The 15866-nt window shown below is 38.5% G+C and overlaps 1 protein-coding gene across 2 annotated transcripts in view; it reads right to left on the reverse strand.

Annotated features, from left to right (window-relative positions):
• Positions 1-3926: 3926 nt before the first annotated feature.
• The window catches only part of TOMM7 (translocase of outer mitochondrial membrane 7), a 45124-nt gene continuing 33184 nt past the window's right edge, over positions 3927-15866 (reverse strand). Inside the window, exon 3 of one of the 2 annotated variants that reach the window (XM_055589981.1) lies at positions 3927-4321. In XM_055589981.1, the coding sequence (XP_055445956.1) occupies positions 4282-4321 (40 nt within the window). In that variant the 3' untranslated portion in view covers positions 3927-4281. The remainder of the gene's footprint in view (positions 4322-15866) is intronic. The other variant, XM_055589982.1, reaches the window with a different exon arrangement.

Below are 15866 nucleotides of genomic sequence, written 5' to 3' on the forward strand. Positions count from 1 at the left end.
AGAGCCTGACTTCCTAATACGTGTGTTTATTTATTTTCAAAAATACCTTAAGCCAAACACTTGAGATTCCTGGAAACTGTATGACACACATTGTTCTCTTTATAATGAACTCATTTTCTCCTGAAGACAAAGCAAGTCAGCTGTACCGCAGGCCTCAGGAGAATGGCCTGGACAACCTTGCTAGTGTCTGACCACCTGAATCACTCAGAAGGGAAACTATTACCAGAAACTTGATGAAACCAATCTAACCTGCTTGTTTTTATCAATTTTATCTTTCCTATTAATATTTTGTTTTCATTATAGGAGTAGAATGGATTAAATTGTATATAGTAGTGTTCATAAGTAGTGGAATACTCGGTTTTTAAAAATTATACTGTATTAATATATTCACATAACTCACAAATTAACCATATCTGAATAAGAAGTAGCAATTCAATAATTGATAAAGTAGCCCTCAATAATTCAGCATTTTAGGCTAAATTAAACAATATTCTCTTGAAACCCCAAAGTACCCTGCTTCATAAACCAGGGGTTAAGGAATTAGTGTATACAGACTAGTTCCAAATAGGAAAAGGAGTACGTCAAGGCTGTATATTGTCACCCTGCTTCTTTAACTTATATGCAGAGTACATCATGAGAAACGCTGGGCTGGAAGAAGCACAAGCTGGAATCAAGATTGCTGGGAGAAATATCAATAACCTCAGATATGCAGATGACACCACCCTTATGGCAGAAAGTGAAGAGGAACTCAAAAGCCTCTTGATGAAAGTGAAAGTGGAGAATGAAAAAGTTGGCTTAAAGCTCAACATTCAGAAAACAAAGATCATGACATCTGGTCCCACCACTTCATGGGAAATAGATGGGGAAACAGTGGAAACAGTGTCAGACTTTATTTTTTTGGGCTCCAAAATCACTGCAGATGGTGACTGCAGCCATGACATTAAAAGACGCTTACTCCTTGGAAGGAAAGTTATGACCAACCTAGATAGCACATTCAAAAGCAGAGACATTACTTTGCCAACAAAGGTCCGTCTAGTCAAGGCTATGGTTTTTCCTGTGGTCATGTATGGATGTGAGAGTTGGACTGTGAAGAAGGCTGAGTGCCGAAGAATTGATGCTTTTGAACTGTGGTGTTGGAGAAGACTCTTGAGAGTCCCCTGGACTGCAAGGAGATCCAACCAGTCCATTCTGAAGGAGATCAGTCCTGGGATTTCTTTGGAAGGAATGATGCTAAAGCTGAAACTCCAGTACTTTGGCCACCTCATGTGAAGAGTTGACTCATTGGAAAAGACTCTGATGCTGGGAGGGATTGGGGGCAGGAGGAGAAGGGGACGACAGGGGATGAGATGGCTGGTGGCATCACTGACTCGATGGACGTGAGTCTGGGTGAACTCCGGGAGTTGGTGATGGACAGGGAGGCCTGGCGTGCTGTGATTCATGGAGTCACAAAGAGTCGGACACGACTGAGCGACTGAAATGAACTGAACTGAACTGAAAGCCTACCTTCCTCCTCCTCTGTGTCTCTCTTTCTTACACACACATACACACACCCCTTACCCTACTAGACTTTAAGGGCACTTCAAATGTAGATCAGGCTTAGAAATGAAACATAACTGAAAAAAAAATTTTTTTACACATGTAAGCCACTTTAGCAACTCACTCTAGCAACTCACTCTTTTCAGTGTTACACCTCTCAAAATGGGAGACCATAAGAGAAAGCTGAAGACAATATAGGCTCTAACAATGATAATGATGATGTCCCGTGAGTGTTCATTCTAAATTCTAGCACCAAGCTACACATTTCTCATGTGCTACTTTAATCCTTCTAACACTCTATGAGGAATATATTATTATAATACTAACATTTCATGGGCAAGAAAAACTGAAACTTAAAGAAGATCAGTAAATTGCCCAAGGCCATCTGATTTGTCAGTGGTGAAGGTGGACCTCCAAGTCCAGGCCCCAACGCTAGTAAGTCTCAAAGATGGAATCTGTCTGACTTTGTCTGGTTTTAAAGTTCCCTCTTTCCCTGCCATAGGACTAACCACTCCTAGGATGACTGAGAGAGAACCAGAGCAGCCTTCAGAGAAAATGCCACCCCCTCACTTAAAAAAACCACCCAAATCCCTGTCTTGTCTTTAAAGTTAAAAATCCTCAGGCCTGATGTTAGAAAATTATAATGTCATTGTTCAAAAAGAATTAGAAAGGCCTACATTCTCTTAAAGAAGATAAAGAGTTTACACAAGCAAAGGCTTCTGCCAGTTTTTCCAATTTCCTATGTCCTATGCAGCCAGCTCAGCCCCCCTGGGGGCTGGTTCATGGCTCTGACACCCAGAACGTCTGGAGAGACAGTAAACAGGTGTGAAGACCTAACCTGCTGTTTATTTCAGGTGGAGGCACAACTCTCACCTAATAGTCCCATCCTACAACTTTTCATGAGAGCTGATAAAAATATGAATCTTATCATTTATATTACATATACACAAACCATATAATTGTTTTACATATACATATACATAATACAAATAAATGGAGAAAGAAAGAGATTGATTTAGTGCATCCTTCTACCATCTCAGCAAGGGCACTTGATGTTTAATGTCACCTGGGATCTGGGAGACTTGGATCATTCCTGTTGCCCTGTCTAGGAAATAGAGCATAAATCAGAATGGCTGGAATAACCTACACTCTCACTACCATCATGATCCAAAGCTACATTAAGTCTGACTCAGAAACTTACATGAAATATACATGACTAAAAATAAGTACATACAATAGCTCCAGCATTCACCAGGCGTTTAAATCCAGGAATGTCAGTATCTCTGCCTAGGTCCATAAGTTTACCCAATGAATCTGTCTTCTCTACTCACTTATACCTCCACTCAAGCTACAGCTCTTCCTGTATCATTCTAGTACGACCATAAAGGTATCAAGCCAAGAGGGTAAGTAGATGCTAAAATCAAGCTCATGTCTGCTTGCCAAACCATATACCTGGTCCAAGGTGTGTCTTTCTGGCAAAAAGAGACCCTTTTTTTCCTAATTCACAAGAAGACAGGTATGTCAAGGACTGGCCCTTGGAAGAAATGGGTCCGAGTGTGAAGATTTTTGAGCAAAGAAAAGACATCTAACTTATGGTTTAAGAGGATCACTCTAGCTTTGTGTTAAGAATAAATTGTGAGAGTTGACAGGGGTGGCAAGGGTGAAAGTAGGAACACCAGTGTGGAGGTTAAAGGGAAAGATGGTGGTAGCTTGGAACACAGTGATAGCAGTGGAGGAGGTAAGAAGCAGCTGTATTCTTGATATGTTTTTAAAGAAGAGTCTTCAGTATTTGCTGACAAACATGTGTAGGATGAAGAGAGAAGTCAAGGATGACTCCAAAGTTTTGGGTGTTAGCAATTGGAACAATGAGGCTGCCATTGAATGAGAGAGGGAACCAACAAGACAAGGAGTTTTCAGGAAAAGATGAGGAAGAACTCAGTCTTGAACGTGACAAATTTGAGACTCCCATTAGATATCTATGTGGATAACTTAGCAATAATGATAAGCTAACTGATATACACGTCTGTAGTTGAATGTAGAAAACTAGAGTGAAGAAGTAAATGTAGGCATTGTAAGTGCCATAGATGGTATCCAAAGCCATGAGGCTGAGAGAAGTCACCAATGGAACAAACAAGCAAAAAGAACCAAGAACTGGGCTCTGGAGCTCCCCCAACACTACGAGATAGAGGAGAAAAGAAGAAACAGCAAAGGAGACTGAGATGAAGTAGCTCGCGTGACAGAATGAAAACTTCGTGGCACCCAGAAGCCAAAAGAGGAAAATGTTTCAAGGAGGAAGAGTGATCAGCTGTGCCAGAAGCTGCTGGAAGTTTCAGCAGGACAGTCTGAGAAATGATACCACACTGAGTTAGCAATGGACAGGTCTGGAAGCATTCTAAGAGAAATAGTCATAACCTAAAAACTTTTATTTCAAAGAAAAATTAAAAACAAACATCCAGCTTAAGAAGCTAAAAAGATAAATATCCTACAATGTTAGAATAGATGAATTTCAAGATTGGTTCTGTAAAAAGACCAATAAACGAGGACATAAATCTCCGTTGAGCTTCCCCAGTATCTCAGTGGTAAAGAATACGCCTGCAGTGCAGGAGACATAGGAGTTGCAGGTTTGATCCCTGGGTCAGGAAGATCCCCTGGAGGAGGGCATGGCAACCCACTCCAGTATTCTTGCCTGGAGAATCTCATGGACAGAGGAGCCTGGCAGACTACAGTCCATGGGATCGCAAAGAGTCAGACGTGACTGATGTAACTGAGCATGCAATGCAAGTCTCTGTCAAGACAGAACAAGAAATAGAAAACACACAATCAGTGTTGAGAAAGTGAATATCACTTTAGTTCCAAAGATTTAAAAACTGTAAGAAAATATGTCATGTACAACTTCAGGTCAATAATATTTTTACTAATAAAACTGATTATATTTTAGGAAATTATGTAATACCAAAATTAAGGAAAGGGAAAAAAAAAGAATGGTTCAACAATCATTGAATGGCTATTAAATGGTTATCACATGTATATCTAAATGAAAAACTTAAATTGCAGAATAACATCCATTGCACAATGCCACTTTTGTTTAAAATGTATATGCTTTTATATATATCCATATATATGTGTACAGATATGAGAGCTGGACAGTAAAAAGGCTGAGTGTCAAAGAATTGATGCCTTTGAACTGTGGTGCTGGATAAGATTCTTGAGAGTCTCTTGGACTGCAAGGATATCAAACCAGTCAATCCTAAAGGAAATCAACCTTGAACATTCATTGGAAGGACTGATGCTGAAGCTGAAGCTCCAGTACTTTGGCCACCTGATTCAAAGAGCTGACTCATTGGAAAAGACCCTGATGCTGGGAAAGATTGAGGGCAGGAGGAGAAGGGGAGACAGAGGATGAGATGGTTGTATGGTGTCATCGACTCAATAGACATGAGTTTGAGCAAGCTCTGGGGTATGGTGAAGGACAGGGAAGCCTGGTGTGCTGCAGTTCATGGGGTTGCAAAGAGTCGGACACAACTGAGCAACTGAAAAACAACAACAACAACAATTTTAGGACTGGGGGAAGGTATTTTACTTAATTCATTTGGGGGGATAATTAATAGATGCACATGGTACAAAATTCAAGGCACAAGAGAGTAAAGAGTAAAAAATCTCCCTCTCATCAAGGCCCCAACTCATAAATTTACTTTACGCACAGGCATCCAGTGCTGCCATCTTCTTATACATTCCCCCAGAGATACTTCACATATACAGGAGCACACATGGATTGACAAAAGTGTTCCCCTTTGTTGGGACATATTTGTCTTTTTTCTGTATGCTAGTAGATAAGGGTCTCGCTCAGGTGCTGAGCCAAAAGCACCAGGCTGCAGTGAAATCATTTACAGGAACACACCTATTTATTGTCCCATTAGTCAGTCTCAGCCACATACCATCATCACTGTGAACTCATCAACAAAAGTGATGCTTCTGCAGACCCACCCTGTAACTCCTAACCTCCTGCTGGGATAGGATAGGGCTGTGGCCCAGTAGAATGGAGTCAGAGAGAAAGTCCAACTTCTCAGACAGCTCTCCCCCATTCCTCCTCCACAATTCACCCCAGGATCCAGAGGCATCTTGTTGTTGCCGGCAACCACCCAGTACCTCAGGGATCTCAGCAGCTTTCCTCACTACCTGCTCGTAACACCAGTCTCGGGTTCCTCACTCAGTTACCACTCACCTGCTCACATGGCAGCTTCTAAACTGTGATCATTGTTTTCTCTTTCCCTGTTCTTCCTGCCCTGTGGGCCTATGACTATTTTTAATCCATTTATAGTAGGTTTGGTAAGGTTTTAGGCCAGAGAAAAATTAAATAGATGTATTAAAGCTGTCATCTTAACCATGAAATGCTCATTCCTTTTTTTTTAACATATAATAAAGCTATTATTAAATGATGCAAAGAACTCCTACAACAACAAAAGCAAACAATTCAATTCAAAAATGGAAAAAGGACCAGAATAGACATTTCTCTAAAGAAGATACATAAATGATCAGTAAGTACATGAAAATATGCTCAACACCACCAGTGTTTAGGGAAATGCAAATCAACCCACATTGAGATATCACTTCATATTCATTAAGATAGCTATCATCAAGAAAGGTAGAACAACAAGTATTGGTGAGGATGTGGAAAAAGTGAAACCCTTGCACACTGCTTGCAGAAATGTAAAATGGCACAATCATTGTGGAAAGTTTTGTCAGCTCCTCAAAAAATTAAACATAGAATTACCATATGATCCAGTAATTCCACTCCTAGGTACATACTTGAAAGAATTGAAAGCAGAGACTCCAATAGATACTTGTCATTCATTGCAGTATTATTCACAGTGGCCAAAAAGTGGAAACAACTCATGTCCATCAACAGATCAATAGCTAAGCAAAATATGGTATATATGTATGCATTTATAAAATACATATATATGTGTGTATGTATGTATGTATACACTTACACACATACATACAATGGAGTATTATTCTGCCTTAAAAAGGAATCAAATTCTGATATATGCTACAACATGGATGAACCTTTTTAAAAACATGCCAAGTAAAATAAGCCAGACAAAAAGGACAACTATTGTACAATTCCACTTAAATGACACCTAGGGACTTCCCAGGAGGAACATGGAAGAGAATCTGTCTGCCAATGCAGGAGACACAGGTTTGATTCCTAGACCAGGAAGAATCCACATGCCGTGAAGCAATTAAGCCCATGCACCACAACTATTGAACCTGTGCTCTACAGCCTGTGCTCTGCAAGAGGAGAAGCCACCGAAATGAGGAGCCTGCACACACCAACCAGAGAGTAGCTCCTGCTCACCACAACTAGAGAAAAAGCTCACACAGCAACAAAGACCCAGCACGACCAAAAATAATTTAAACTTTTTTAAAATTACGTACACAGAATAGGAAAATTGGTACAGAGAGAAAGCAGAATAGAGGTTACAAGAGGCTGGGGTAAGAGAATGGAGAGTTAGTGTTTAATAAATAACAGAGTTTCCAGTAGGGATGATGAAAAGTTCTAGAAAATGGAGGGCTACACATTTTGAAAATACTTAATGTCACTGAATAGTACGCTTAAAAAATGGTTAAAGTGATAAATTTTTTAAAATATTTATTTATTTGTCTGCCCTGGGTCTTAGCTGCAGCAAGAAGGATTTTTAGTTGCAGCATATAGGACCTAGTTCCCTCCTGACCAGGGATCCAACCCGGACCCCCTGGATTGCGAGTGCAGAGTCTTACCCTCCGGACCACCAGGGAAGTCCAAAGTGATAAGTTTTATATTATATATATTCGACCACAATGCAAAAAATTTAACTGAATACATGCTAGAGTAATCAGCACGAGGGTGCTCTGTTGACTATATTTTCTGGCAAAGTTAGAATTAAGCAGAAAAACTTTGTTTCACCTCTTGCTGAATATCTTTTTTAAACCCATGACCTCACTTTCCTCCTTAAAGACCCTGAGTGGCTGAGTACTTTCAGCTGAACACCAATCATCTCTGCACAAGCCAGCAATAAATAATAAGCTGGCAGTATGCCTGTGAGTTGGGCTTCACTGGGCTGCATAGTGTTCCAAAATACTTTAATTCGCTGCCAACTTTTAAAATTAAAGAAAGGAACTAATAAAATTCTAGATACTCAACTCTTCTTAAAAATTAGAAGAGCCAATGACCCTGGGCTCACAGTCATGCATGGTCACAATGAACTGAAACTAAGAGCCAGCAGCTGCCCTATTAAAAACACAGTACCCTAGCAAATTCACCTACTTCTCTCCTATTTTACTTGCCTGGCCCTGCAGGCATTTTAAAGAGTTGTCAACCTCTTTAATAAGAAGGGGTCAAAAAATAGAAAGATTTGCTTCAAATTGATGAATCTAGAACAAAAAATGTAGCTCAGGTACCATTTTTTATAGTGGTTTTATAATTGATGTTTTCAGAAATGGTTAATGATATGAATGACTAACTTAATGAATAAATAAAGCTAGGAAAGTATTTTTCATTGCAAATTGATATGCACAGATACAGTTAACACATAAAGTTATTAAAACAAAACATAGACACAACTTACACATTATCTCCTACAAGTAACATTATGAGCAATCCATCCTGGATTTGTCAATCAAAATCTTTAATGACAATAAATGTGTACATTCAGATACAAATGAACTTATTTACAAAAACAGAAACAGTTTCAGAGACATAGAAAACAAATTTATGGTGACCAAAAGGAAAGACGGGGGAGGGATACATTAGGAGTTTGGGATTAACAGATACAAACCAAGCTAAAACAGATAAAAAACAAAGTCCTACTGTATAGCACAGGAAACTATACTCAATAGCCTGTAATAAAGGATAATGAAAAAGGATATGAAGAAGAACATATATATATTTGTGTGTGTATATATAAATGTAGATAGATACATAGAGACAGAGATGTAAAACTCAATCACTTTGTTGCACATCAGAAACTAACACACCACTATTAATTATATACCAATAAAAATTTCTTAAAAACATGTGCACAGGGAATTCCCCAGTAGCCCAGTGGTGAGGACTCTGTGCTTCCACTGCTGGTGACACGGGTTCGATCCCTGGTCAGGCAACTAAGGTCCACATGCCACGACATGGCCTAAATAAATACCATGTACATTCAAAGTATTCACACAGGCACTTAATATAAGAATCATTATTTTCCTCATAACTTTGTTTAGTTATGACTGCAGAAGACAGAAAGTGCAGCAATTGAGTATGCAGCAATTTCAATACTAACCACCTGTATATATACATCCAGTGAGTGTGTACAATTTTTTTATCTTTTTTCTTGTCATATACACATCTCAGGAAGTAAAATCACAGAGTGTAGAGACTCGATGAAAGAGGAAAAGAGCTAAGAATGATTTCCAAGTTTTTGACTTAAGCAAATGAAAAGATGGTAGAGGCATTTACTGACATTTTGAAGAACTAGGATTAGGGAGGAAAATGTTTGATTTTTGACATGTTTTTAAGATATACTTATGAGATATCAAAATAAACGTATTCAAAGTAGATATGATTTTTCTTATTCAAGAAAGAAATAGAAACTTGAGGAGTGTTCAGAATTTCAATGTTTCACAGCTCACTTCTAAATTATTTTTATGTAATTGAAAGAGCTGGAATTCACATATGGTGTATTTTACCACCACTGAATTCATATATCCCATATTTTACTACCAAATATGCTACAAACTTGGAGAAGGAAATGGCAACCCACTCTAGTATTCTTGCCTGGAGAATTCCACAGATGGGCTACCGTCCATGGAGTCACAAAGAGTCAGGCACAACTGAGCAACTAACACACATGCTACAAACTAGCTGTGTAAATCCAGATATCAACCAACTTTTCTTAGCTTCCATTTCCTCATGGAGACAGAAATTTTACCCCATTCATAGAGCAGGTAAGGTGACTATGAACATTTTGAAAATGGAAAAGGCAAGTCAATATCTGGAGTTACTATTGTCTCTTATACTTTTGGATAACAAATTAAACAAGCCATTTATTTTCTTTGTTTCCATAAAAATATCAGTCCTAAAATTGAAGGAGTCAAGTTTAGGAGAATTTTTCATTTTTAAAACAAAGTTTTAAAAGAGTAATTCTATTTCAGTTATTTGTATAGGAGGCAGTATCAATTTTAGAAATCCAATGAAGCATAGAATTTAAATGAAAAGAATAAATTCTCCTAATTTCATATTTTATTAAAGTTCTTTACTTTTTAAGAATTAAATCACTTACAGATTTTCTGTTACTATTTTGCAAGATGTTGGAAGTATTAAATATATAAAGACTATCATCATTAAAGAAAATACTTTGTAACCCTCGAACAAGAATAGCATTAGAGTTACTGCATGCGATTTTAAGTCAGAAGGTCTGGGTTGTAATTCTGTCTCCACTTAATAGCTGCTTGAATTTAGACACATTATTACTTTTTTTTTTTTTTTTTTTTTTTTTGGCCATTCATCCACAGCCTACAGGTTCTTTGTTCCCTGACTAGGGATTGAACCCACACCCCCCTGAAATAGAAACACAAAATCCTAACCACTGGAGCACTAGCGAATTCCCCTAGACACATTAATGAACCCTAGTTTCCAATCAGTAAAATGTAAATATTAATAGTATCATCCTAAGGGAATCATTAGGAGGATTAAATGAGATGATATATATAAAGCACTTAGCACTGTGTAAAAAGGCTTGAGAGCAATTAGATAGCTCATGAAGTCAGAATCTTTAAAATTAGAATATTCATAAAAAATTGACCAGCTTCAACAGTAATCTAATCAACAATGAGCTTTTTTTTAAATGTGTTGTTAATAGCATCTGGTGCTGGCGAGAACAGAAAAGGAAGGATTCTATTATTACTAACACAAGAGTAAATGGATAGAGGGAGGTAGCCAACATGGCAGAGTATGAAGACCCTGAACTCATCTCCCCCTACAGACATACCAAAATTATAACTACTTACGGTGGGACTATCTATGAAACTAACCTGAAGACCAGAAGGAAAAAGTTCCACAATTAAAGAGATAAAGAAGACACCACCATGAGAAAGGTAGGGGGGATGAAAACAGTATGGTCAGAACCCATACCCCTAGGTTTGGAAATCCACAAAAGGAAGAATAGCACAATTGTAGAGGTCCTCCCCAGGGAGTCCAGGAGTGCTACACCAGGAAGATGAGTTCCCAGAGTGTCTGTCTTTGAAAAATAGCAGGTTTTATGTTCAGGAGAGTCAGAGGTCTATAGAAAGCAGAGATTCTACATATAAACGCCACACACGTGCTCTGAGTCCCAGAACAGAAGTAGCAGTTTGAAAGGGACCAGTATCACCCCCAAATGCTGATCTTGGAGAGCCTACTGGAGAGGCAGGAGGAAACTGAGCCTCCCGCAGGGATGGAGACACTGGTGGCAGCCATCCGGGGAACTCATTCTCCTGCAGTAACACTAGTACTGTCAAGTGCCACTGTGGAATCCTCCTGCTAGTCTATCAGTGCAGGAGACCCAGTCATGCCCACCAGTGCATCAGCACAAATGCCAAGCACTTCTGGGCCATGCAGCCAACTATGCAGAGCCTTCCAACAGCTCACGACCACCACACAAGGCAAAGTCTCACAGAGGTCAGCCCTGCCCACAAGCATACCCACAGAAGTTGACCCCCATCACAAAAGAAGAGTCCATAGAGCCCAAAGAGAGGCATCCCTAGACCATATGGCTCTGGTGACCAGAGAGGAGCACACAGCTAAGTCTCATAGGAGGTTACCTACTGAGGCCATTTCTCCAAGACTGGGAAACAAAACTGACATCCTAACACAAAGAAATCAAAACAAAGATTTGGGCAAAATGACAATATGGAGGGATATGTTCCAAACTAAGGAACAAGACATACCCATAGAAAGAGAAGGAAACAAAGTGGAGATAAGCATTCTACCTATAAAGCTGCTGGTGCTGCTAAGTTGCTTCAGTCATGTCCGACTCTGTGCCACCCCATAGACGGCAGCCCACCAGGCTCCTCCATCCCTGGGATTTTCCAGGCAAGAGTACTGGAGTGGGTTGCCATTGCCTTCTCAGACCTATAAAGAGTTCAAGGTAAATGAATATCAGAAAGATACTCATAAAACTACAAAAAAAAAAAAAAACCAAAAGGATGAATACAGTGAGAATTTCAACAAAGAGAATATATAAAGAAGAATCAAAGAGAGCTAAATAATACAATAATTGAAAGTAAAAATTCACTGGAAGGAATAAACAGTAGATTAGATAATACAGAGGAACCTATCACAGCCTGGAAGACAGAAAAGAGGAAATCACACAAGAAAAAAAAAAATTTTAAGAGGATAGATTTAGAGACCTCTGGGACAACATCAAGCTTACTAACATTCACATTATAGGGGTAACAGAAGGAAAAGAAAGAGATAAGTGGGTACAGAACTTACCTGAAGAAATAATAACTGAAAACTCCCCTAATATGGGAGAGGAAACTGACATTCAGGCCCAATAAGCACACAGTCCTGAACAAGATAAACCCTAAAGAGTTCCATACCAAGACACATTATAATTTAAATGGCAAAACTTAAAGAGAGACTCCTTAAAGCAGCAAGAGAAAAGCAATTTAGTTATGTATCAGGGAACTCCATAAGATAGTCAGCTGACTGTGGTATATATACACAATGGAATATTACTCAGCTATTAAAAAGAATGCATTTGAATCAGTTCTAATGAGGTAGATGAAACTGGAGCCTATTATACAGACTGAAGTAAGTCAGAAAGAAAAACACCAACACAGTATATTAACACATAAATATGGAATTTAGAAACATGGTAACGATGACCCTATATGTGAGACAGCAAAAGAGACACAGATGTAAAGAACAGAATTTTGGACTCTGTGGGAGAAGGCGAGGGTGGGATGATTTGAGAGAATAGCATTGAAACATGTATATTACCATATGTGTAATATGTGAAATAGATCACCAGTCCAGGTTCGATGCATGAGACAGGGTGCTCAGGGCTGGTGCACTGGGATGACCCTGAGGGATGGGATGCGGAGGGAGGTGGGAGGGGGAGTTCAGGATGGGGAATACATGTACACCCATGGCTGATTCATGTCAATGTATGGCAAAAACCACTACAATATTGTAAAGTAATTAGCCTCCAATTAAAATAAATAAATTAATTAAAAAACAAAAATAAACCAAAAAAAAAGATATTCAGCTGACTTTTCAGAATAAACTTTGCAGACCAGAAGAGAGTGGCACAATATATTCAAAATGATGAAAAGGGAAAGCCTGCAAGCAAGAATGCTTTACTCTGTAAGGCTACCATTCAGATTTGAAGAAGAGAGTTTTACAGACAAGCAAAGGCTAAAAGAGTTCAGTATCACTGAATCAGCTTTATAAGAAATGCTAAAGGAATTTTTCTAGGTGGAAAAGAAAAGCCCACAATTAGAAATGTGAAAATTATGAAAGGACAAATCTCACTGTGAAGGTAAACACCTAGGAAAGGTGGTGGGTCCACCACTTACAGTTAGTAGGAAGGCTGAGAGATAAAACTAGTAAAAGCACACATGTCCACAATAACTAGTTACTGCTGCTGCTAAGTCGCTTCAGTCATGTCCGACTCTGTGTGACCCCATAGATGGCAGCCCACCGGGCTCCCCCGTCCCTGGGATTCTCCAGGCAAGAACACTGGAGTGGGTTTCCATGGCCTTCTCCAAAAGTTAAGGGGTATACAAAATATGTAAAATATGACATTAAAAGCATTAAATACTGATAAAAGAGTAAAAATGTAGGATGATTAGAATATGCTTGAACTTAAAAGATTATCAACCTAAAATAATCACATGAAGTGAAGTAAAGTGAAGTCGCTCAGTCGTGTCTGACTCTCTGCAACCCAATGGTCTGTAGCCTACCAGGCTCTGCCGTCCATGGGATTTTCCAGGCAAGGATACTGGAGTGGGCTGCCATTTCCTTCTCCAGGGGATCTTCCCAACCCAGGGATCGAACCCGGGTCTCCTGCATTGCAGACAGATCCTTTACCGTCTGAGCAACCAGGGAAGCATAATCACATAGATATATATAAACACACACATATATAGGTATAGATACAGATATAGATATAAAAATCTCATGATAACCATAAACCAAAAACCTAATAGATACACTCACAGAAAAGAGAAAACAATCTAAGCATAACAATAAAGAGTCATCAAATCACAAGAGAAGAGGGCAAAAGAACAAAAGAGAATTACAAAAAAAAACAGAAAACAACAAAATGGCAAATGACAATTTCAATAATTACTTTAAAAGTAAATAGAATAAATGCTCCAATCAAAAGACATAAGAGTGGCTGAATGGATTGAAAAACAAGCCTCATACATCTTCTTCCTATAAGAGACTCACTTCAGATCTGAAAACACAGAGAACAAAACTGAGGGGAGAAAAAAAGTTACTCCTTGAATGACTTATAAATTATGATTTATCACCTTCTGAACTGAGGTACACATCATCACATCTGAACTGATGTACACAGGACACAACATCACTTCTGTGGTATTCTTATTCAAAATGCATAACCTGAATTTAAACATGAGAAAATATCAGGGAAAACCAAATTGAAAGATATTCTACAAGATAAGTCAGGATAATGAAAGGCAAAGAAAGATGGAAGAACTATCCCAAATTGGAAGAGACACTACAACTATAAGCAATGATCCTGGGCATTTGCAAAACAGTTGGTGAAATTTGGATAAGGTTTGGAGATTAGTTAATAGTACTGTATCATAGTTAATTTTCTGGTTTTGACCATCATACATAGTTATGTATGATGTTAACATTCATAAAAGCTTGATAAAAGTTATACTGAAAATCTTTGTACTATTTTTATAACTTTTGATAAAACAAGTTATTTCAAGACAAAAAGTTTAAAATGTTTTAAATAATAGAACATTCATACAGTAATTATGCAGCCATTAAATATGTTTATAAAAATCTTAGTGATGTTGGAAAATGCTCACCATATAACTGTGGAAAACAAAAACAAAAGCCAGATTGTGAATTTGAGTACAAATTTGACTATGTAAATTATACAGTACATGCACTGAAAACTAAGGCTCAGAAAGAATCCACTAAAATATTAAAGAGTAGTCGGAGAAGGCAATGGCACCCCACTCCAGTACTCTTGCCTGGAAAATCCCATGGGCGGAGGAGCCTGGTAGGCTGCCATCCATGGGGTCTCGAAGAGTCGGACACGACTGAGCGACTTCACTTTCACTTTTCACTTTCACGCATTGGAGAAGGAAATGGCAACCCACTCCAGTGTTCTTGCCTAGAGAATCCCAGGGATGGGGGGGCCTGGTGGGCTGCCGTCTATGGGGTCACACAGAGTCGGACACGACTGAAGTGACTTAGCAGCAGCAGTCATCTCTAAGTAGAAGATTACAGGTGATACTTTCTTTATTCTTTTTTTTTGTACTTTCACATTTCCCAATTTTTTTCTTCAATGAACATCTACCATTCTTAGAATTAGAAAAGTTTTATTTTTTAAAACACACCATAATTTTGTATCACCAAAAATCACTTATACATATTTCTTCAGGTTTGTTTTAATAAAAAAGTATTTTTGATACTTTGAATTTTCAAAGTTATGATTTTGATAAGCCAACAGTGCTAAGTCTTGGCTTATGTTAGTTTTTTAATTTAGTATCAGTATATAACCAAAAATGATTACTGATTTTACCAGCGATTTGGAAATAAAATCCTGGCACTATGCTTGAAACAACTGCTTCATTTCCACTAAATAACTAGAACCATCCGCCAGAGGTCATCAGGGAAGCCTGAACCCCTGCCTGAATCTCCATCAAGAATAGAAGCAGAAACCTAATCATTTCTTTTTAGCCTGACACAAGTCAAGAGAAGAATATTTTTGTGCCAAACACTGGGAAATAAAAAAGAAATCAGATCTCGCTGGGAGACAATTCAAGATGGCCACCAGGTGTCCTGAACTCTTTTTGCTTCATATGACAGTCTTCTGAGTAATATGATATTCAGCAATTCATAGTTGAAGGGCTATAAAGCATGTCTCCCTACCCCAAAATACCCTGTCTATGAGACAATGTATATGATTATTATAGACGTGTCCACCCTGGCACTGCCCAGATAAAGATCAATAAATTTCCCATAATATTCCCCTAAATATATTCCATAAATATTCCCCCATTCCTACTCTGACAAGCTTAAGACCAGGCCCTCATTAATATCTCCAGAC

Source organism: Bubalus kerabau, chromosome 8, assembly GCF_029407905.1.
Source record: "Bubalus kerabau isolate K-KA32 ecotype Philippines breed swamp buffalo chromosome 8, PCC_UOA_SB_1v2, whole genome shotgun sequence".
NCBI lineage: Eukaryota > Metazoa > Chordata > Mammalia > Artiodactyla > Bovidae > Bubalus > Bubalus kerabau.